Source organism: Miniopterus schreibersii, assembly GCF_964146895.1.
Source record: "Miniopterus schreibersii genome assembly, chromosome: 1".
Lineage (NCBI taxonomy): Eukaryota > Metazoa > Chordata > Mammalia > Chiroptera > Miniopteridae > Miniopterus > Miniopterus schreibersii.
In genome coordinates this window covers 179,550,607-179,574,078 of record NC_138101.1, presented here as the reverse complement: position 1 = coordinate 179,574,078, position 23,472 = coordinate 179,550,607, and the positions used below count along the sequence as shown (strand labels likewise).

At 34.3% G+C, this 23,472-nt stretch overlaps 1 protein-coding gene across 4 annotated transcripts in view; it reads right to left on the bottom strand.

Moving 5' to 3' along the window:
- PCNX1 (pecanex 1) overlaps window positions 1–23,472 on the bottom strand; it is a 132,794-nt gene that overhangs the window by 77,878 nt on the left and 31,444 nt on the right. For all 4 annotated transcript variants that reach the window (XM_081128315.1, XM_081128316.1, XM_081128317.1 and 1 more), the window contains exons 2-6: window positions 20,470–20,678; window positions 12,049–12,154; window positions 10,592–10,637; window positions 9,722–9,811; window positions 3,649–5,352 (exon numbers count right to left, since the gene is read on the bottom strand). In XM_081128315.1, the coding sequence (XP_080984441.1) occupies window positions 3,649–5,352; window positions 9,722–9,811; window positions 10,592–10,637; window positions 12,049–12,154; window positions 20,470–20,678 (2,155 nt within the window). The remainder of the gene's footprint in view (window positions 1–3,648; window positions 5,353–9,721; window positions 9,812–10,591; window positions 10,638–12,048; window positions 12,155–20,469; window positions 20,679–23,472) is intronic.

Below are 23,472 nucleotides of genomic sequence, written 5' to 3'. Positions count from 1 at the left end.
AAAAATATTTTGTAACGGTCCGAGTCCCTATCCAGAACTTCCCTGCCACTAGGAAGAAAATACGATCACATGTACGCATTTATTACTGTGTTATACTACATAAAGCATTAAGTTATGGTACTATGATGTCGCCGACCACTACTAAAACTAAAAAGACAATTTGCTCCTGCATTTAAGGGCCCCGCACCACTTAATGAAGCTGGTTATCCCAGCCTCTCCTGTAGAGTCGGCGGTGTATTTCTTCTGCTGTCATTATCTTTGCCTCCGCAAGTGCCCCTCCCCTTCTGCTAATCTCCTTCTTCTAACTGGCCCTGTCGACTGGGAGATCAGAAAGTTAACTCACCCTTCAGTGTACACATGGCACAAACCCTCATAAACTAGTTATCAGAAAGATCTGACTTTTCTTTGAATACAGTAACATTCCCTTAACAAAAGATTATCTCTGGTTCCCAACACAAAAATATTATAATAGGATCCTTTTTCATGCTTTCAGAATAATGACCCAAACGTTACATTGAAAATAATTTTCTCAAACAGAAAAACAGGTTAAGAAATTCAGAAAAAAATAAATAATAGAGCAAATATAAACCTTTCCATACTCATTGTTCTCTATAATCCACTGACTCATGCAGCAAGTAAGTTCAAGGACCGAAAAGAAAGTGACTTTTTAAAAGTAATAGAGGATAAAAAACAACACTTTTCTATCAAATATAACTTATCTGTACTTTTTTATTCTTAAAATATTAGTCAAATTATTAAAGACAGGCTTTTATAATTATAAAAATTATGCAACTCGAGATCAACAACAAAAAAGGATTCGTTTGAATCTAAAACACTTTTCCTGCCTAAGTAATCACAGAACATTATTGGTGAAATCCAATTTTAACCAAAATATTTGATTAATGGTAAGAAATACTATGAAAAGTTACTTGTTATGTGATTAAACAACAAAATATAAGTTATATGACATATTGCTTCCAAAATAAGATTAAAATCCATATTACCAGATTAGATGTTATAAAGTTTTTCTGTTGTATTATGTAAGAAATTAGGAATTCAGATATATTTTTACTATTATCGAGTTTCACAATGGCACAATTAAAATATCTCTAATTCATTTCTATATTTAATCATTTTCTTCTAAGTTACAGACAAGATACATTTGAGTAGCATAATAAACTGGCCTGTATAATAGAAACAGCAGCACTTGCGATGTGCCAGGCACTGTTCTAAGCATTTTACACCCTATGAGACGATGCCATTATCAAAACAAGGGAACATCAGGAAGCTGAGGCTTGAAAAAGATAAGTAAGCAGCTTTCCAAGAGCCAGGACTACAGTGGAGCCCATATACTAGTGTGACTCCATGCCACTGTGTTAGATTAACTCATTTTAGAGTATTTTATTTTAGTACTTTAAAGTACATTTCCTAAATTCTATTACCAACACCATTCAGCTTAAAAATAAAACAAAAAGCAGTCATTGGAGAACTCATTGACGCCTCACAATTTATTACGATAAAATCTATTTATGGTTTATGTATAGGGACATGAGTGTTAAGCAGTATCCTCTTGTTTTGTTGACACATTTCAGGAGCACAGTATGGAAGGTAGAATAGATAGCCCAGAAAAATTTCTCCTAAATTGTCAGAAAGAACTAACAATTAATGCAAAAATAAATTTTTACCAAGTATTTGAAATGCTATGTAATTTTTAAATAATCAGAACCAAAATATCCCCTCCCACTACATCCAATTTTCCAAAAAGTCCAAACAATAAAATATGATGAAAACCACCTAAATATAAATTCTCAATACATTTAAGCAGTTTAGTTATGCTCTTATTTTTATTCTAAACACAATGAAGCTCAAACAAAAATAGCCCCTACAATGCCTTCCTTTGGCAAACAATGTTTTTTAACAGCCCACAGACTATTACATTTATTCCATCAAAACGCATGGAAATTTTCAGTTTAGCATTTTGTTTCTTACTAACAATCAATGGTTTATTTGTTTTTTAAAAATAAGAACACAAAACAAAAGCTGGAATCCGGAAAAATGAGGGCTCATGTTAGTCAAAGTTCTGCACTAAGAAGCAATTAAAGTCTTCCATATAACTTTCCCTAAAACACAGAACACATTACTATCCCTGTGAAAAGGAAATGACATTTTAAATACAAACACATAAAAGTTTACTATAGCTCTTTCACATATTTTTAGTATTTACACTTCAACAATATTTAAAATAGCAATATTTTTCTTTCAGAGCATGTTCACTGTTAAAATTTATTTTAATGACAACTTTAAAAATTAAGCTTTATTTTAAAACTCAGTGGTTTCTGGCATGCCACGAACATCTCTGATATGATCTGTGTGAGAAATCACTGAAAACTGATCAGACCTTTTACAGAAGACAGAATGATAGCCATGTAAAAGCCTCGAGGAACGGTTATATTTACTTCAGATACAATTAGTTCTCAATATTTAGATTTGATGGACTATTTTCTTCCTTAGTTACTAAAGATCATTTTTTACATTCTCATTAGAAATCATTGTTAGAAACAATACTAAAAGAAACAATAGAACGTTTACCACAATATGGACTTTTAAAATACTCTAGGTTTAAAGAGAATTCTTTGAGAAAAAGCGTGTCCTTATATTTCAGAATGTTTGTACAAACAAAAAATTTGGCATAACTTTTAATAAGAGACTGAATGTTATTACACCAACAGCTATAAGCTTTAAAATGAAAGTTATGAGCTTGAATAAAGGGAATGGGGGTGGAAGTTTAATACAAAAGTTACAGTGCTGGCAACAGAAGATTTCCTTCTTTTCCTTCTAGTCAAGGACCAGATTCCATAATAACCAGATCAAAATTAACAAACTATTTTGGGCACGAGAAAACAGAAGAAACAACTCTGAAATAAACAAAATGGCCAAAACATACTGATAATATAAAATCACCTATCAAAATGTGCACAATTTCCCATAAATCTGAAATAAATAAGCTATTACTTTAACCAAAACACTATCACTGGATCAGAACACTACAGGCCAATATAAATACAACTATCTACTTAATAAACTTTAAGTATAAAGTTACAGGGGGAAAAAATGTTCTTAATGCCTAAAACCTGAGTAAGAAAAAATAACACCAAAGAGAGAGACATAAAAGAGGCACAATTTTTCAAAATACATAGTCAGAGCTAAAGTAATGTTTGGGGAAAGTCTGATGTAACAGGTTGAGAGACCCAAGTTCAGTGGCACGCAGTACGTAAGAGATGACTAAAAATGGTTTGGTGCCCTAATGAAATTCTACATTTTGTTGTTCCTATTGTTATACAAAGAAGGAAGAGGGTTCATTTTTGTTATTCCTAATAATATTGACAGGTGGCAGCTGGCCTAGAAAAGTGAATGCCATCAAGAACAAATCGATGTATTCAAAGAATGCAACTCAAGAAGTATTTTCTTGGTGTTCATACCAAACCTTTTCTAAGATCACCATCTCCTTTTTCATGGAAGGTCTATTTCAGTTAATACAGTGGAAGGGGAGCAATTAACACAAGGCATGTTTCAGTAAGTACTACTCTAATCAATGGTACCAATAATTGCAGTGACTCTTGGGGAAATCTCTTCCTGTAATTTACTTACCTCCACTGCCTGCATCTTGCTCTTCACCTTCAGGAAATGCAACCTGGGTTGGCAGGCTATTCCTAGATCGAGTGACTGTCTCTAACTGGGAAGCCCGTCCCAATAAAGATAGCTCATCTAGCACCTCTCCCTCTTTGGCTTCGAGATCTGATTTTGAAGTGGTTAAGGGTTTTATACTTTCGGGTGCCATCAGTCTATTGGAGTCATTCAAACATGCTACTGTGCCACTGTCTAGGCTCAGCACTCGGGCCCGAGTCTTGGCACTATTTGTGCTAGAAGTCCGACGTGTTGTCCGCTTTTTGCCAGTTCCTTCCAGACCCAAATGAGCTTTGTGTGTGTGCTCCGCGTCAGTGCCCTTTTCTTTAGGGACATGCTTGGTCTTGAGAGCACTATACCTGCCCTCAGGAGACTGACACAAATGAGAAGTGGTGCTAGAAGAGCTATCACTGCTGAACTGGTGAGCAGACTGAACACTTGATGCTCTGCTCAAATCACTTTGGTCACTAGAGTCCTCATCGTGACAGAATATAGCACTGTGTGGCTTGGTACCAGAAACACCTCGAAAGGAAACATAGTCCCGGTGCCGACTTGAATCAAAACTGCTGGCCCGTTTTTTTCCTGTCCGTCTCCTGCCTGACTTATGCGCAGAGGCTGTCCGGTGGATTAAGCTGGATGATTTAGGTCGGACATCCCCTTCCTTCTGCTTTCCACCAACGTCTTTCCCAACTTTTGAGTCCACTGAAACAGCAGGCTTATCACTCTGCTCCTCTCTGTTTTCAGCAGTTTTCTCAAGCGGTCTGTCCCCCTGCGAAGTGAATTCATTTGCGTGGGGATTTTTATTGGCTTCTTCAGATGCGGAGGTGCTGAGACCTCTCTGATTGTGCACATCATCAGAGGTATTAGAATCCTTGGCCTCTTGAAGCCCACTATTTGTACTCACTTCCAAGGCCGTTTTTTCACTACTAGTCCTTTTGTCACTGGTACAGCTACTCTTGTCCTCTGGGTCAGCACAGCACTCTTTTTTCCGACCACTTTTTTTTCCTACTTTGGGAGACTCCTCGTGCTCTGACAAGATGCTCTCTATGTGAGTGGAGCTGGTCTGTTCACTCTTATAGCTGCTGACAGTACTGTTAGTGTCACGATCCGTTCCACTGCAATAGCTCTCTGTGGACCCACTACTCCGTGTGCTCAGGCTCCTCAAGCTGTCCATGCTTTTGTCTGCTTTCAAAGGTTTGCTCTTCCCACTTTTTGTAGGTGGCTGAGGACTGTTTTTCAGCTCACCCACAAGCTGAAATTCCCCAGATAAATGAGAATTTTCCACCAAGGATTCTTTGGATCCAGAATGAGGTTTGGAAGATTCTAACTCACTAACTGGATCTAACCCACGTCTTTGTTGATACAGAGGGAAGTCATTCAGTGAAGTATCTGGAAAAGCCACAGCAGAGCTGGAGGTCCGTGGTACACCTCGTGGCCGGTGATCTTTCCTGTAAGAGTGTGAATGTAAAGGGACGAGAGAAGCTACTTCTGTGTCGCAGGCGCTGGACAGAGACTGGTCGACATGGTGGTGGTGGCTGTGGCCTGGCAGGCTCACTTTGTCGCTGCAGTCCCTTGGCAAGTCCTGCCCACAAGAGGATAAGGAAGGCTGAATGGAGATGAAGGAATCATTGGAGACCAGACGGAAGAGCTTCCGATCAGTTGCCAAATCTGTTTCAAACACATTTGGAAACGTTAACACAACTCCATGATCTGATTTTCTACTCTTTAACAATGGAAAGAATTCACAGCATACAGTAAATCAAGTATAAACAATTTCTCAAGTAACTCACTAAAGAACAGTTGCCCAGTCATTCCAAAGAGCTGCTTTCTATTTCACAGTTGCACAAAGAAAGCATTCTACAGATAGAATGAACTAACAGCCTCAGAAAAGGTCCTAAAGATAATCAGCAAAAAAATAAGAGGCAACAAAAACTTATATTTAAAATAGACCAAGATTTTTATGTGAGCTATGTCTCTAACTTACTAACTGGGTAACCTGGGATTACCTTTCTAATCTCTGCTTTCTCGCCTATAAAATGCAGTATCGGTCTCACCCACAGGTACCATGGAATAACTGAGATGTGACATATACTACTTAGCACAGTGCCTGACACAATTAATGGCAGCTATCATTATTCTACCTAACAACACAAAACACTTGTTGAAAAACTAATGATTATTTCACAAATCAACAAAAACCTAATCAGAAAGGGGGGGGGAATCAAAAGATTGACCAATACCCAAAAAAGATATAATAAGATATCTTGATGTTCATAATGTTTGACAATATTAAAACAATAATTATGAGGCGAAATAATGCATTTCCTTGTTTCATCATTGATGCAACAATTACAAAATGCCTCATGAAAAAAAATATAACCCCTTATAGCTATAAGCTATTTCTCTAACCCTCCATTTAGGGCAGTGATTAGTGACCTGAGTTACCATATATACTATGTATGTAGATATAAATATAAATAAATCCATCTACCTATCTACCTACATTGTAATTTATCTTGAAATATAGCTTAACAACCAAACTGCACAATAGCTAATTTTTAATACACTTTTTACAGACAAGAGGGCTGAATCTGCTGTTAGCTCAATAAAAAGAAAAATTATTCTTATTTGTCATAACTGCATAGAAAAAATATAACACATTCTGTAATAAGTCAGACTCTTCCCCTAGAATTTCAACAATAAAAGCACACATTCCTCCCTAAGATTAATATGTAATAATAATAAATAGAAATGTTTACATGCTTTAAAAAAATCTAAATCTAGATTATATCTGAATAATTAAAAACTTACTCTCTAGAAAGTACCACAGAAATTGTAATTTACAAACGACCTATTAGGCTTTATCTTATGTTTTATAGTCGTCAAGATGAGTAAAGTCCATGTTCTTTATCATTTGTCCAAAACAATTGTCACTGTGCTTGGGGTCTTATATTCTCTATATACCAAAATTTAAAAGCATTGTATTTACTTTTCTGTAGTATGAAATGATAAAGTTATTTCTAAAAACTCTATATATATATCTCTAATAAGCAACTACAGAATGTTGTGATATTCACATTTTAAGGTTATGAATTTTATAGAACAAATATTGGACTGAACAAGTAGCTAAAAATTGCTGATTCTAATATATAACAAAAGACTTTTAAAAATGCTAACAATCAAAACCAACTCCCTTCTAAGACAGTCATAAAGGAGAAATTTAAGTTTTTCATTTTAAAAGACAGTCAACTTCAGTATATGCACTTTTTTCAATGTTACAAAATAAATATACCATAAAAAGTTTAACTTTAAGTGGTTTTAGGAAATTTTTTAGTAAGTATGCTTTCTTAGACATTTTTCTTATTGGCAGTATGCTATATAGTGAAAGACAGGCTCAACTCAATACAGAGAGATACTATTTTTCATATAATTTAATTAAATTTTTTCTCAATGATTGCTACTAGTGGTGCTTAGGATAAGAAAGACATGCTCACATACTGCTCATAGTGGTACAAACAGGTGTAACCTTCTGTAAAGCAATCAGGCAATATGGTCAAAAGCCTTCCAAAAGTATATTCACCCATGATCAGTAATCTATTTCTAGAAATTGCTGTTAAAGGATAAAATCAAATATGTATACAAGGTTTTAGCAAGATATTGTTCATTTCAGGTTCTTATAAAACTTCTTAAAACACTTAAAACACTTAAAAGTATAAAAACCTCCAATAAGAAAAAGGTTGAATAAATTATGAAGTCTATTAATAACATCATGCAGGCACTAAAAATGTTTTCAAAAATTACATAATAATAATATGTGAAAGTACTTAAGTGAAAAAGATGGCACTGTATAAAAAGTATTATTCGAGCCCTGGCAGATTTGGCTCAGTGGTTAGAGTGTCTGTCCACAGAATGAATGGTCCCAGGTTCGATTATGGCCAAAGGCAGGTACCTGGGTGGCAGGCTCAATCCCTGGCCCTTGCCGGGATGCATGTGGGAGGGAACCAATAAATGTGTCTCTCTCACATCGATGTTTCTCTCTCTTTTTCTCTCTCTCCCTCCCATTGTCTCTGAAAAAAGGCAAGGGAAAAAGTATCCTCAGGTGAGAATTTAAAAAAAGTATTATTTGAATCTATAAGAGTTAAAAAGAATACTAAGGGTATGTGTGCATGTTTGTGGGAATGTTAAAATTAATATACCCTACTTAGCCATAAAAAGGAGTAAAGTCCTAATACATGCTACAACATACCAAATAAAAGCAGCAGACACAAAAGGCCACATATTACACAATTCCATTTATATGAAATGTCCAGAATAGGCAAATGCATAGATAGCAAATTGATTAGTGGTTGCCAGGGACTGGCTGAAGAAAGAAATGGGGAGTATAATGGGTTTGGGTTTCTTTATGGGATAATGAAAATATTCTGTAATTGGATAATTGGTGATGGGTGCACAATCTTGCAAATATACCAAAAACCACTAAATTTTATACCATTTGTAAAAAAAGTTTACTGATCCCTAACCTAGATAATAATACACACTCAGTGAATGTTAGACATCATATTTCCGTCATTATGTATCTGCAAGGGTATGTCTGTACATATATAATTCCTAACCTGCCACACTACAAAATTTTTACTTGTGCATGGTACTTTCCAGATATAAAAAAAAAAGATATATGATCCCTAAAATGCACTAGCCCCTCTAAGATCAATACCTAGTTTTTGAGACATTCTGATAATTAAATATTATAAAAAGGGATACTACTATAATTCTCAAATCGATCAATTCACCTTTACTTTTTATGAGAAAAGTATGTTCAAGAGTATTTTTTGGAGGGAGGAGTAGATTGGCAGGGGTAGTCCACAAAAGCAAATAAACAATGATGGGGTACTATAATTCTAAAAAAGTAGGGTTACAGTGATAAACTTAGAATTCCAAGTACCAGAAACAAAATATGCTTGTAAGAACTGGACCTGTATTAACGGGAAAATGCTGTAATTTAGTGATCTATTTGTAACTTCATAAATAAGTTTCATAATTAAGTACAGGACATTTATCAGCCTGCCTGCTTACCAAAACATCAACCACAGGCCAATAACAGCAGCCTGGGAGGAGAAAGACAATTTCCTCTCTCACTGATTATAACCTGGGATAATCTCCACTTAAAATTCAGGATGACATATCCATCCTTTCATGTTTGAAAATAAAAAATCAAACATGAAAACATGGAAGTTCTTTTAAAAAAAAAAACAAAAAACCAAGAAAATCCAAAATACTCATTTATAATGGAGTTGAATAAGAAGGTAAAAAATCACTTGAAGCCAAAATTTCTATTAAAAATTTGCTACAGGAGGCAGGCACCATGTTGAAGGCAAACATACAGTTTCTCAGAAACTCCAACAGCAAGTTATTTCTCCATTAAAGAATGTTGTTGGACAAGATATGAAGCAGTTGGCATTTAGGGGTCATGCTGAATGGAAAAATAACAGTTACATACTAGGTTATCACTGAGCTAGGCAAGACACTCTGACCAACTGCAGGGGTGGGGAACATCCGGCCGCGAGCGGTATATGGCCCATGAAGTCATTTGGTCCGGCCCTGCCAAGGCAACCGCAGGCACGACTTGAAAGTCAGTAAATCTAGGAGCTTTTTTCATAGCTAATTTTTAAGTTGATAATTTTGTATGGCCTGCAAATGATGTTATAAATATCCAGACAGCCTTTGGCAGAAAAAAGGTTCCCCAGCCCTGAACAAAAGAAATAGCAGATTATCTTCCATCTCATACTCACTCTAGGGAATATGCTCATAAAATTTGTCCCTTCATGTTTAGTTGGCAGAACATTTATAACTGAATTCCAGAAAGCTAAAAGTACTTCTAGCACTCTATTATTGTTATCCTAGTAAATAATTTTATTTTAATGTTACTTTTCAAAACAGTATTAAATTATTATAAATTTCTGCCAATATGTAACATATTCTAGAAACCCACAGTGGACACAACAACATATAATGTCACCGTGAGGTGCAATCTTCTTACCTTGTTCTTCACTTCCTTCCTTACAGAGACTGGAGCTCTGGCCCAGACTTAAACTGATATCATCAGAAGTCTTAGCAGTGTCTGTATCTCCTGCAAAGTTAAAAGAAACACATAAAGACATTATATTAACAACTGTACAGAGTGGCATAACAAGGAAGGATGTCAAGGAGTATAGTAGATATTTACTATGCTAGTTTACTATAAACTATATCAGTACACTATATCTACAAAAGCAGTAGACTTTCAGGCCACATAATCATTCTAATAGCACTATAAACCAAATAATACGGAAAGCTTCATACTGTTAGCTAATAAAAGTATTTCTTTAAAAAGAAGCAGGTTTTTCTTTAAAAAAATAAAACTTATGCAATAATAACTTGAAACAACATAAATTTCCCAGGGCAAATTAGTAACCTAGAAAATTATAAGATAAAAATAATATAAATTTTATCAGAAATTAATGTAAAAAATAAAAAGCATATATCAGATGTATAGAAAAACATTTTCCCTTTTCTTAGTGTCTCATGTGCACCCAATTTAAAGGTTTCATATTAAATTACTCAGTTTTCCATGAACCTCACTAAAACCCACAAAAGCATTTTCCCTCAAGGCAAGTAAGTTTCTTATAGACCAAAATATAAAGTTCATGCAACGTAATGCAAATGGTCAAATACTTTTGTGAGATTTGAATGATGAAAAGGGAACACAATTTAAATCAAATAACCATTAATATAAGATACATAATTTTACCTACAAAATTATTTCAAGAATAATATTTCATTACATGTGAATATAAAATACTCAGTTATCTTTATTACAACCAAAAATGAACTGGAAAATCAGACGACTTTCAAGTTAGATCATGTCTACCTTTAATAGTTGCTGCTGTTCCAAGACGAGAGGAACCAGATCCAATCTGAAAACATGACATGAAACAAGTAAAACTAATTAAAATGCCAGCTCTATGTTATTATCAATATACACTAGCAAGATAAACAAAATTAATGTATTATCAAAACATGTAATCAGTTACTTTTATCAATGTTAAAAGGTACCGTTTAGGCATTTTACATCAAAGTGCCAGGCCTGTTTCCTGTAGCACATACTGTGGATACGTCACAGATGTGCTGTGACAATGAGTCACTGAGTCCCTCTGCATGCTCAGGATTCATGGAGCCCCTAGGACAGGATGCCTCCAGCCTCAAGCAATCTATGTCAGACAATTATCATTTTTTATACTGCATCATGACATGTTCATGTTATAAATAAAAGCAAAATTAGGTGTTGAGTCTATCTGAAATAAATTCAGACTTGTCAGGATACATTAAAGGGAATGTTTGGTGGACAAAACAATATAAGCTACAAAGAGCAACCTAAATCTTCAACTGTCAAGCTGTTAACTAATCAGTATGTACTTTCCTCAGTTCCAGACAAAAAGTAAGTACTTCTTTGTAAATTTCTATAACATATTTGGAAAGGATTAAAAACTAAGGCATCCATGAAAAATGAATTTTTAGCACAAACTATATAAACAAAGATAAAATCTACTGAACTTTTAATGATTCTATTAAAGATGGTATAACACTTTCCCAAAATTTCACAACCATAATTTATTATACTATAAAAATTATATAAACAAATACCACAAATTCCACAAACACCTTAAGGAAAAATATAACAACAGGACAGTTACTAAATCAACAAGTCTTAGTAACTCTTTCTATAATCAGTTTTCAAGGGAGTCAAGAAGAAAACACTCAAGCAAACTTAACATCTTAGAATAAAATTAAGAATATTCAAATAATATTTTGTATTTTACTAAATCTTTCCTTTCATTGATTCAACTGAAAAGAAGTATACAATAAAAAATTTGCTTAAAATATAGGTTAATATTGACTTTAAAGGGGCATGAGGGACTGTCTTGATCTGGATAGTAATTAAATTGGTATATATTTATATGTGTGTGTGTGTGTGTATAAAAATCCACTTAAGATATGTATACTATGTTTTATAAAAGTTATATGGCAGTGAAAAATAAGTAAAAATAAGCATACACAAACATGTTAAAACTACTCATAAATTCTTGCTATAGCCAATAAAAATGAATTTTGCAATATTTTTATTAAGCTTTATGCTCAGCAAAAAAAAATGTATTTAATGTGAAAACTCAGTTAAAATAAGAATATTAAAATATATTAATAAACAGTCAAAAATTATTACTCAGCAAGATAAACCCAAACACCAAATGACTATTACAGACAGGAGAATTCCTCAGATCACCATCAAGAGGAGGGGAAAAGGCAAAGTAAAATCACACAGCTTTCGACCTGGTTGCTTGGATCTAGGCCAGCATAAGAATTTCTTGAACTGCAACCAACTGGTGGTGTGGCCTCTCGAATGAACTCAGACATTTCTATCCCTCCACCAGGATCGCTGTGGGAATGAATGAGAAAAAGAGAGTACCATTATTCTGCCACCAATGGTTTTCTATTATTTTTTTTTTCTATAAAACTAAGAGGTTCTGATTTTTAATAGAGCAATTGGCCAAAAAAAAAAAAAAAAAAAAGAATAATCACTCTTCATTTATAAGTCTAATAATCTGAACTATTTTACAGCCCTGTGAAATAGCTGAATATATTTCAAAACATTCTCCCAAACTGTCTACACTCATCCAACATTAGAAACTGACCTTAATTAGACTTAGAGCACACTAAATAGGGCACATATTTTATGATGTGCACAATATAACCACGCTAGCAAATAAATGATTTGCCTTTTGTTTCCTAAGCACAAAGAGGAATCGGTCATTGTAAACACAGAAAGTAATCAGATCTCAGACCACTCTCGGGAGCAGTCTGAGCTGCGTGGCACAATGATGAACATGAAAGACAACAGTCATCCTGGTCAAGCCATTTGTACCTGTATTTTCTAAGTTAACAGTACTCAACTGGGATGCAAACTTGTTTTATAGAACTGGAAACCTAAGATTTTAGATTTGTGTGTAGAAGTTAGAAGGCTTACGTTAAATGATGCTCACTATATGGTAACAGGTATTAGACAAAAGAGAAAAGTTCTAGGTTCAAAGAACTGGGGAGGTCCACATACAGTACGTAAAGATAATGGGGTCCCCCAAATTAGGAAAAAAGATCACACCAAATTTTTAAAAACTTACAAAGTTTTAAAAGTTTTTTTACTTATTCTATCTGGTATAGACAGAGTAAGTAGTCAATACATTTTTTAGCTGTTATCATCAAGGATAAAGTTCTAGGATCTATGTGCTAAGCATTCCAGTGGGTATGAACTTTATTGCCATCCAGAACCTAATTCAACCTCCTCGGTAACAAAACAAACAAAAAAGAAACCCAAAATCCTTCTGGTGAACCACCCCATCCCAAACTTCCCTACAGTTTTGGGTGAGGTTGACCCCATCCTCAGGTTGAGAAGTGAGATCTACTAGCCAAAGTCCATCAGCAGGTCCTTTTCTCTCGGTCATAGAGCTTAGTTCTAGAACAAGCAAAGGAACCAACTCAGGCTAGCATGAACCAGGCCAGGAGTGTTCTATTGTTGACAGGAAATTTCTATCTGCTAGACTTAAGGCCTGTCACTGCCTTTTTCTTTCTTTTTTTTTTCTAATAACTACAAGGGGAGAGCAGGACCATGAAGTGACTGTTTGAAACCACACCTTACCACACCTTGAAACCACACATCTGAAGCTGTTTGCATCTGTATTTTTATATTTGTATCTGTCTGTTCTGGACATTACATACAGACTTTTCAGAAATGTGAGCCACAATTCCCTTAGCCTTTTTGGGTGGAGTATTCTGACAGGTGCAATCAAAAGATATAGACAAAGTAGAATTTGCTTATAAGTAGCTTCCATTTAAGTATTTATCACTATATCAGTTTGGATTCTAGTGTGTTTTTATTAATGGTCTCGTAACTATCATGTCCCTGTTTGCTTAAGGGGTTACTAACTCTAGGCCACCGACTATAGTTTAGTAATGTTCAACAAGGAAAATTAGCCTTCTAAGTTGCTATCTATCTATAAAAATAAAACATACTGGAAGTCAGTTACAAATCTGATGACCAATTCAGCATACAAGTGTCCATATCTGAGAAAAGTGAAACATGCTCAAGTTAGTTAGTTGTTAACTCATATGAGATATACAGGCCAGAATGAGGAATATTCTTCTAATTTGGTAAAACCTTAAGTGAGTATATAGAGACAGCTATCACCATACTGAACTAGTGATGAGTAATAACCAGCAACATTACTGCTATCTCCACTGGATGAAACGAAAATCAGAAGACGGAGAGCAAAGTAAAGATTAAGGAATAAAATATACACCACCAGAGAAAAAAAAGGAGCCCTCATCTTGCCTAGTTTATATACATCAGCTTTACTGATATATAAATCACAGATTATCCATTTAAACCCTGCAATTCAACAGTTTTTAGTATATTCCTAAAGTTATGTAACCATCACCACAGTTAATTTTAGAATATTTTTATCTTCAAAATCAAACCCCTTTAGCTATTACCACCACCACCCCTTCCCATCCCACCTAGGCCTAAGGAGCCTCTAATCTCCTTTCTGTCTCTAGATGCCTATTCTGGACTTTTCATATAAATGGAACCATATATTAATTATGTGGTCATTTGTGACTGGCTTCTTTCACTGAGCATAATGTTTTCAAGGTTCACCCATGTTGTAGCATATGTCAGTACTTTATACTTTTTTATGGACTAAAATACACTTTATTTATTCATCAGCTGATAGACAATGTTGCCTAGTTTTATGCATCATTTCTGATAGGAAGTCCAAATGATTACAATCTGAATGTAAAATTATTAGTAACAAATAAAAGCAAATATTTACTAAGCAGTTAGTACATTCCAGTCATGGGAGCATGTGCTCTATTTGCATTTTCTCATGAAATATTCCCTTAAAACCTATGATTTGACATATGAAAAACTAAAAACCAAAAGGTGGAAAAACATGGCTAAGGTCTCAGAGGAGTAAACAACATACACTGAGTCACTGGTATGAGGAGTTCAGGTGGGAAGGCAGGATAAAAACAATTACTTACACACCACTCTAGAGTGTGTTACCATATCTGTTCTTTCTTTTCTTCCCATACACCTGAATGTAGGTACTCACAACAGTAAAGAACAAGACAAGATCTTAATACCAGGTCTGTACAACTCTAAAGCTCACAGTCTAAGACACCATTACTGCCTTTCAACAAATAGGCACTGAAGTTCTCTTTCCAGTTCAAAACCAAAAATAAGCAGCACTTCCTAGAGGAAGTTTCTTAAACCTCAGCACTAATGATATTTGGGGCCATATAATTCTTGATTGCAGTGACCATTCTGTGCATAGCAGCATCCCTGACCTCTCTACACTAGATGCCAGTGCCTCCCCTAGTTGTGATAAGCAAAAATGTCTTCAAATACTACCAAATGTCTCTTGGGGGGGTAAAAGCACCCCTGGTTGAGAAACAAAGATCTAACACTAATGCTCAATGGCCAGCACTGAGTGGGAGGGAGGTATTAAGGAAGCAAAAGAGATGAACACAACGGATGACTCCTTTTTAAAAAATCCTCTAGCAAAATTACCATACCTCTCTCTTCTCTACAGATTCAGAAGCAGAACTCTTAGCCAGCCAAAGGTGTACTAAATATAGCTAAGCATATAAAATGGCTGAGTAAGAATTTTTTCTTTATTGGCAAGCCTTGCAGATTTTCAGCAATGGAGAGATTTCGGCACATACCTGGAAAGTACAGTTTACAATTCTCACAGAAGCAGAACGGTCAACTGCAGTAAGCAATGCACCTAATTCTACCTTTACGCTTTAGTGTCCCCATCTGTTAAAAAATATATAGCAGGTACAGGGCAATGCAGGAAGACAGAAGGGTAGAGTCTAATCTGAATTATAAAGGAGACTTCACGAATTAATTTATTGATTAAGAGTACCATTAACCACTCAGGTTTTAATCAGAAACATCACAGCAACATTCAGTACTAAGTTGACAAGTACAGATTACAGTGATATTCATAAAAGTATGAACAGGTCAAAACAAAGTCCCTAAACAAAATAAATCTTCAGAAAACTCAGCCTAAAATTCACCTACATACAGTTTAAATAGATCCTTAATTTACAATACTGCAAGCATTACTACCATGAGAAACAGAAAATATGGTCTATCTCCTAAATGTTTTTATTCGAATCATTAAACTCGATGTGTAATTTCCTCTCCAGAAACATTAGAAATGTAATACAAACATTAATGACTTTGATTCTTTCTATAAGATACAAATTTAATTAACAAATTTTTTAACTGCTGCACCACAGCCAATGAAAACCCTCAGGCTCAAGTAGTCCTACTGTATTCATTCAGTCATACAACAAAATGACAGCTATAATGTACCAAGCACAGAGACAGGCTCTGGAAATAGAAAAATATACTTTCTTGTTCATTTCTTTTCCTCAGAAAAAAAATGTGAGTCACAAGTGGGAAGGTGGGGAAAAGGAGATGTCAAAAACAAAAATCTACAACAAAGATCCTATCTCATGATAAAACTTAAAAACACTCACTTTAAAATTAGGAAAAGACAAGGGTGTACCTAATACTACTTCAATTTAACCAAGTGCCAGAAGTCATAGCCACTGAAAAAGTTAAACAACTAGAAAGGAAGAAATAAAGCAAGATTTATGGAAAATTAAAAAAGAAACCATAAAGTTTATTGTTAATAAGGGAGTTTAATAAGGTTGCTAGATACAAAGTAAGCTGCTACATTTATTTAAAGGGAGAAAAATAGAAAAAGTAATTATAAAAAAATTTATAATAGCAGAAAAAGTATAAACTAATTTGGCAAATTTAACAAAAGCTATGTAACCCTTTTAATGGAGAAATAATGAATCTTCACTGAAAGACATCAAAGATGACTAAATAAGTGGAGAAATCAAATATGGTAAAGATATCGATTCAATGTAACTCCAATAAAAATCCTAAGTTCTTGCAGGGCTTTCCCAGTAGACTCTAAAGTTTATATCAAAGAGCGAAGAGCCAAGAACAGCAAAGTCACTCCTGAAAAAGAACAAGGTAGGAGGTTTGCCCACAGGATATAGCAAGTCATGTTACAGATACCAGGATAGTGTGGTAACGGCATAGGCAGGGACGACTGGATAAACAAAACTGAAAAGAGAGCCCAGAAGCACACCAACCATATATGAAAACTTAATTTATGACAGCAAAGTACTGCAGATAATCAAGGAAAAGATAGTCTGTTTAACAAATACTGATTAAGCCCAGTCGGGGGTGGCTCAGCGGTTGAGCATCGACCTAGGATCCAGGCGATCGGGGTTCGATTCCCGGTCAGAGCACATGCCTGGGTTACGGGCTGCAGCCGATCAATGACTCATCATTGATGTTTCTATCTCTCTCTCTCCCTCTCCCTTCCTCTCTCTGAAATCAATAAAGATATATTTTTTAAAAACAAAACAAAACAAAGAACAAATACTGATTAAACCAGGTATTCATAAAGAGAAAAACAAGTCTTGAGAATCCCTACCTGATACTACAGATTAGAATAATTTCTAGTAGAATTGAAATGTGAAAAGAAGCATGAAAATTTAAAAAGGAAATAATTTCATAAACAAGACACAAAAATGCTAATTACAAAAAAGTGATAAATCTTATATTAAATTTAAGTGTATGATAATCATAAGAAACCTTAAGGAAAGTAAAATGACAAGTCACAAACTTGAAAAGATGTCTGTAATGTTTGTGTGTGTGTGTGTATAAAACCAATAAAGGAGTATTATAAACATTTTTTAAAACAATTAGTCAATAAGAAGAGAACAACTCCAAATAAATATGAAACAAGACATGAACGTGCATTGGAAAGAAAACTTAAATGGACCATGTGTATATATAAGTTTCTCAACCTCATTACTAATCAGAAAGGTTCACTGAAAGTCACAATGAGAAACATTTAACACTTACCTGAATGGCAATTTTTTAAAGCTTACCGAAATAAAATATTGACAAGGATATGGAACAATAAGGATTTTCACCCACTAATGGTGAGAGTGTAAACTGATACAATCATCTTGGCAAACAGCTTGGAATTACCTAATAAAACTGAACATAAAAATACCCTACAAGCAAGCTTATTTATATACATCAGATATATACATGTGTACTAGGAACATACACAATAACGTTTTATCACAGCCAAAAATTAAGAATAAACTGAATGGCTATCAACAGAAGAATGGGTAAGTTACAGTCTACTCCTACAGTAAATATAAACAAATGATAGCTATAAGAATTAACATGGATGCCCTGGTACGTGGGACTCAGTGGTTAGAGTGTCAGCATGTGCACCAAAGGGTCAAGGGTTCAATTCCCAGTCAAGGGCATGTACCTGGGTTGCAGGCTCCTTCCCTGCCCCGCCTGGGGTACATGCCAGAGGCAACCAATCGATGTGTGTGTCTCTCTCTCTTTCTTTCTCACCCTCCCCCTTCCCTTCTTACTCTCTCTAAAAATCAATGAAGAAAAAATATCCTCAAGTGAGGATTAACCAAAAAAAAAAAGGAATCAACGTGGCCCTGGCTGATGTGGTTCACTTGGTTGGAGCACAGTCCCATATACCAAAAGGTGGCAGATTCAATTCCCAGTGAGGGCACTTACCCCAAAAAACAGTCTGGTATAAAGAAAAAGAAAGATCAATAGGACAGAAAACAAAACCCAGAAACTGACATAAGTATGCTACATGAAAAATAAAGGATTTAAAATCACTGTGGAAAAATATTTATTATTCACTAAATGGTGTTGGGACTAATAAACCTAAAAAAGAAAATAAGTTATAATGTTTTCAGACTGACCACAATTTAAGAGTGCAAAATAAAATAAGAATACTGAAAGTAGACACATGTGAATATTTATATAATTTGGGGTAAAAAAAAATCTTACAAAACTTGCTATATCAAAGGTACAACTAATAAACATTCACAGAAGAGATCACATAAAAATAAATAAATAAATAAATAAAATGCCATAAACTGAAAAGTATTTGACATAAAAGACAGTTAATATCCTACATAAATAAATATCTTCTCCAAATCAATAGCAAAAAACTAACCACCAATAAAACGACAACCAACGAAATAGCAAATATAAATAGTAATAACACAAGAAAAATACTTCCATGTCACTAGTAATCCAAACACTGAAAAATTAAACAATGAGATCTCTATTATAGTTTTGTGAAAATACTAAATACTGTGTTGTCAAAAGTACAAAAAAAGAAGCCCTAAACTGCTGGTCATTGTAATTAAAAAGTAAAAACTTTGGAATCTGGCAATATATATTGAAAAATCTTAAAAATGGGTATAGCTTCCTAGTAATTCTAACTTTACTAAATTATGATTAAAAATTAATCATTTAAAATTTATACATCATATTGATCAATATTTGAATTTGAAAATAACTGAAATAACTAAAAACAAGATAGTAAATATGGTATACCCACAAAATGAAATATTATGAAGTCAAAAATAATATTACAGAAAAAACTATTTCAAGTATTTCCTGAGTACCTATCAGTATCAGACAGTATTTTAGAGCCTGAGAATAGTTGATAAGAAAAACAAGGTCCCTGCTTTCAAGATGCTTATAAATACAAATAAATGATCAAGTAAGAGAATTTCAGATAGTGATTAATGCTATGAACATAATTATCACAAGGGTAAATTATCTGTTCAAGGAACAAACAGGGTAATCATGTGAGGGATGGAGAAAATGTAACTGAAAGGGGTAACACAAAGGCTTTCAATGCACTGGAACACATTCAGAAACATTACCTGTGTTATAACATTTCTATCTTGATACCTGAAATACTACATATTATACTAAATGGAAACATGGCCTAGTGGTTAAAAGCATGGACTCCAGCTCAGACTCTCTGGGTTATTTGATCTTCCTCACCTTAGTTTCCACACCTGTGAGTCAAAGATAATCACATCTACCTCATAGAATTGTTTTGAAGATTGAATGAACTTTATGCATGTCAACTGTTTACATAAAAACTGTTAAGTTCTATTGGTGATCATTATTTCTATAAAGCACGATCAACTTTTGACTATGAATAAAGTCCCTGTCATAATGCAACAGAATGTGACTGAGCCCTAGGGGGAATACTCGAGATGGGACTGAAAAGAAAGCCTCCGGGAGAAGGTGATGTTTATACAGATTTGAACCCTAAGAAGTCAGTTATGCAAACATCTAGGGAAGAAACAGCTAAGTTTCTAAGGTGAGAATATAAAATTGAAAAATAGTTACAACAGATTAAGTGAAAAGTGCAATTATAAATGTCAAGCAAAATATTACCATTTGCTTAAGATATATACATTTTATTTATATGTATAAATAATACATAAATACTAAGATTTATAAGCCTGCTTTAACTTTATTATTTCTTTAGACTGGTTTCCATTGGTTTTGGTTTGAATAATTATTATACAATTATAACTACTATGGTTCCAACATGTTATTTAGCAGTGAGGCCAAGGATATTAATTTAATCTCTGAGATATGCCAGTTTGCTTTGCTGCGACCTGCTGTGACAATCTGTACTCATCATTGTCTCTACAGTGGTAAGATCTATCACTGCCTTAAAACATCACTGTACACATGCATGAGCTACATCATTACAAACTGAGTGACATGGGTTTCCTTACCTGGGTCCATTGCTGTCTTTTCTCCTACTTGAACAGTTGCCTTGGTCAGCTTTGGCTCGCTGATCTGCCAACTCATTTGCATTCCTATCTACAACTTCTCCAGCATCCAGTGCTCTGTGGAGCCGATAGTTGACCATCTTCAGAACAATGAAAACAGCAGCTATCACAGGACAATAAACTGCTACTATAATCATAGAAGAAGGAAGGGCCTTTAAGAGAAAAAAAAGATGTGCATTTTTAAATATCTTATATTTCATTCAATTAGTCTGTAACTAATAATAAACATACACAGTCACACACAAAGCAACAATTATGTTACAAAAGTATAAGACAGCACTGCCCAATACAGTAGCCACTAGATAGATGAGGCTACTGAGCACCTGAAATGTGGTTAGTTTGACTTGAATTATGTACCGTAAATAAAACAGCATGGGATTTTAAAGATTCACTATGAAAAAAAAGAATGTAAAATATCTCAATTTTTATATCAATTACATGTTGAAATAACATTTATAGTACTGTCAAATAAAATATTATTAAAATTAATTTCATCTGTTTATTTTTACTTATTTTTAATGTAGCTACTAGAAAAATTTTAATTACATATGTGGTTCACATTACATTTCCAATGGACAGTACTGGCATAAAGACCATGACAAAAAGCTTATAATATACAATTGGAGAGTTAGGGTATCACATTACATATATACATATACATGAATAAAACAGGGTTGTGATCCAAATATATATTTATGTGCTCTCTCTATGATTTTTTAAGATACAAACATTCTTTGTGCTCTACAAAATTGCGAGTTAAAACTGTCATTTGAAACCTTAGAACTGTGCCTGTAAAACCAGATGAGACATGGGAGAGATGAAAAATCCAAGTATGTTTTACTTTAAAATATAAACACTTAAAACACTTAGAAATTATAGACTGCCAAATAAAATAATACAGAATAGAATCAAGTAATGAATAGAACTGAAATAGGTCAGAAGCATCCTGGGCATAGGGATGACTGACTCATCACACTTTAGGATTCAGTGATGGGAGACTTGAGTCTGGGGGTGGCAGGCTTAGAGACCATCTGACTTAGAAGGTACGGCCTCAGAGTCACTGTTGGTAGAGACTATAAAACTAGGCTCAACTTTCATAAGGGAAAAAAATCACTCTGGATGTCTATAGCTCCAGATTCCAAATGTTTTCATAAGATTCAACTTCAGTTATCTGAGACTGTAACTCTTAAGTTTGCTTGGAAAGGTAATCTCAAATTGCTTGAGATAGTGAAACTGAAAAGATCCTGTTGAACTCGGCAGGTTCAGAATACAGATATAATAAAAGGTGTTATTGTTTGGTTGGTTTTTTCTATTTGTGGGGGAGAAAGAGGGAGAGTGTGTGGGTCAAAATTGGGAGAGGGTAAAAAGGTAACTCAGGCCCACTTTTGAGTTGGATATGGGCATAATAGGTATATATTTGTTATTTTTAAATATTTAGATTAAGAAGTCATTCATATTAGTGTTTCTAAAAAATAAAACTGTGATTCCAATTTAAAATGTCATAAATAACTGATTTAGGCTTATTAACTTTAAGCTGAAAAATGTATTTAAAATTTTACAAAATCCATATATATCAGATTTAAAAGATTTAAGAACTTAGAAATATTTGTCGGATAACCTAAGTACTTAAAAATGAATACTAAATTTATAATGCAATTTAAAAGGATCTTAAGCCATATTTTAAAAACCAAACCTATTAAAAATGATTATTAAAATGTTTTCAATCTGTAAAGAGTTGAATTTAAAATTCTAAGTTTAATTTATAGCATTAATAAGTCTAGCATTCACTGTTAAAAAAATAAAAAGGCGCTGAATAACCTTTTCCAAGCAGAAAATATACACACTACATACATACACACACAGTCAAATTAACAAAAAATTCAAAGTAAACACAAATATGAACGTATATACTGCTCAGAGTATTTACAAAAATTCTGCATGATGCTGGTTTACATATGATATGCTTACATAAGAACTAGAATTCTTGGAGATCATTTAGTTCAACACCCTCATTTGCAGACAGAAAATTGAGACCTACTAACTTTGAATGGCTTAGCCAAGATTACCATCTTAATAACATCTAAATGACAAAATTAATCGAGGTTTTGTTATGCCTATGCCACCGCAGGTTTGACTATATGGCACAATACCAATTCCATTTTCAAAAGTACAATGTCAATGAAAAAAACGAGTCAGAGTCCACTATTATTTACCGTAGTCCACACTAAGATAAAAATGATTGATTACATTAATTAGGTGGATGCAGAGAGCAACCTCACCATTATTATTCAGAGTGGCAAATTCAATAGAAATGTTAATGGCCCCTCCACATGGAAAAAGAGAAAAGAAACTACTTAATATTGAGTGGTCTATGGTATTTGCCTCTACAAAAAAGCCAAAGATGAATGCTTACAACAGATCTAAATAAACTCTCTCTTCCCCACTATCATATTGCTAAAAGCAGTATATAACTGAGTGCCAAGAAACACACTAAAGTGTGTTGGATCTATATAGTAAGTACAGAAATCCTTTTAAACACTGAACATTAAAAGGCTGGGGGGGGGGGGAAATTAAGTGACCATTTCATACTGGAAACCAGTATCAGATGATGAACACTTGTATTTTCTACTCAAACTAAAAATGAAACTCATTTATTTTATTCTATGTAGCTTAAATACTTACTCCTGTCAGAGGTTACCCTTGAGGTTTCTAGGTGACAGGACAGCTGTGCTACAACACTTTCACTTTTCCCAAAGGGGGATAAGGTGCACAGACACACACTGGGCTGTTGTGTGGCTTTGCTCTCTCTCTCCTCTACTTGCATTCCTTCACAGGGCTCTCAGCTGATTCCAGCAAAACTGACAATATGAGTAGTGAATCATAAATGGATCATAACCCTCCCCCTGTAACTGTGCTTCACTGTTACAAGAAAAATTTTAAAAGATG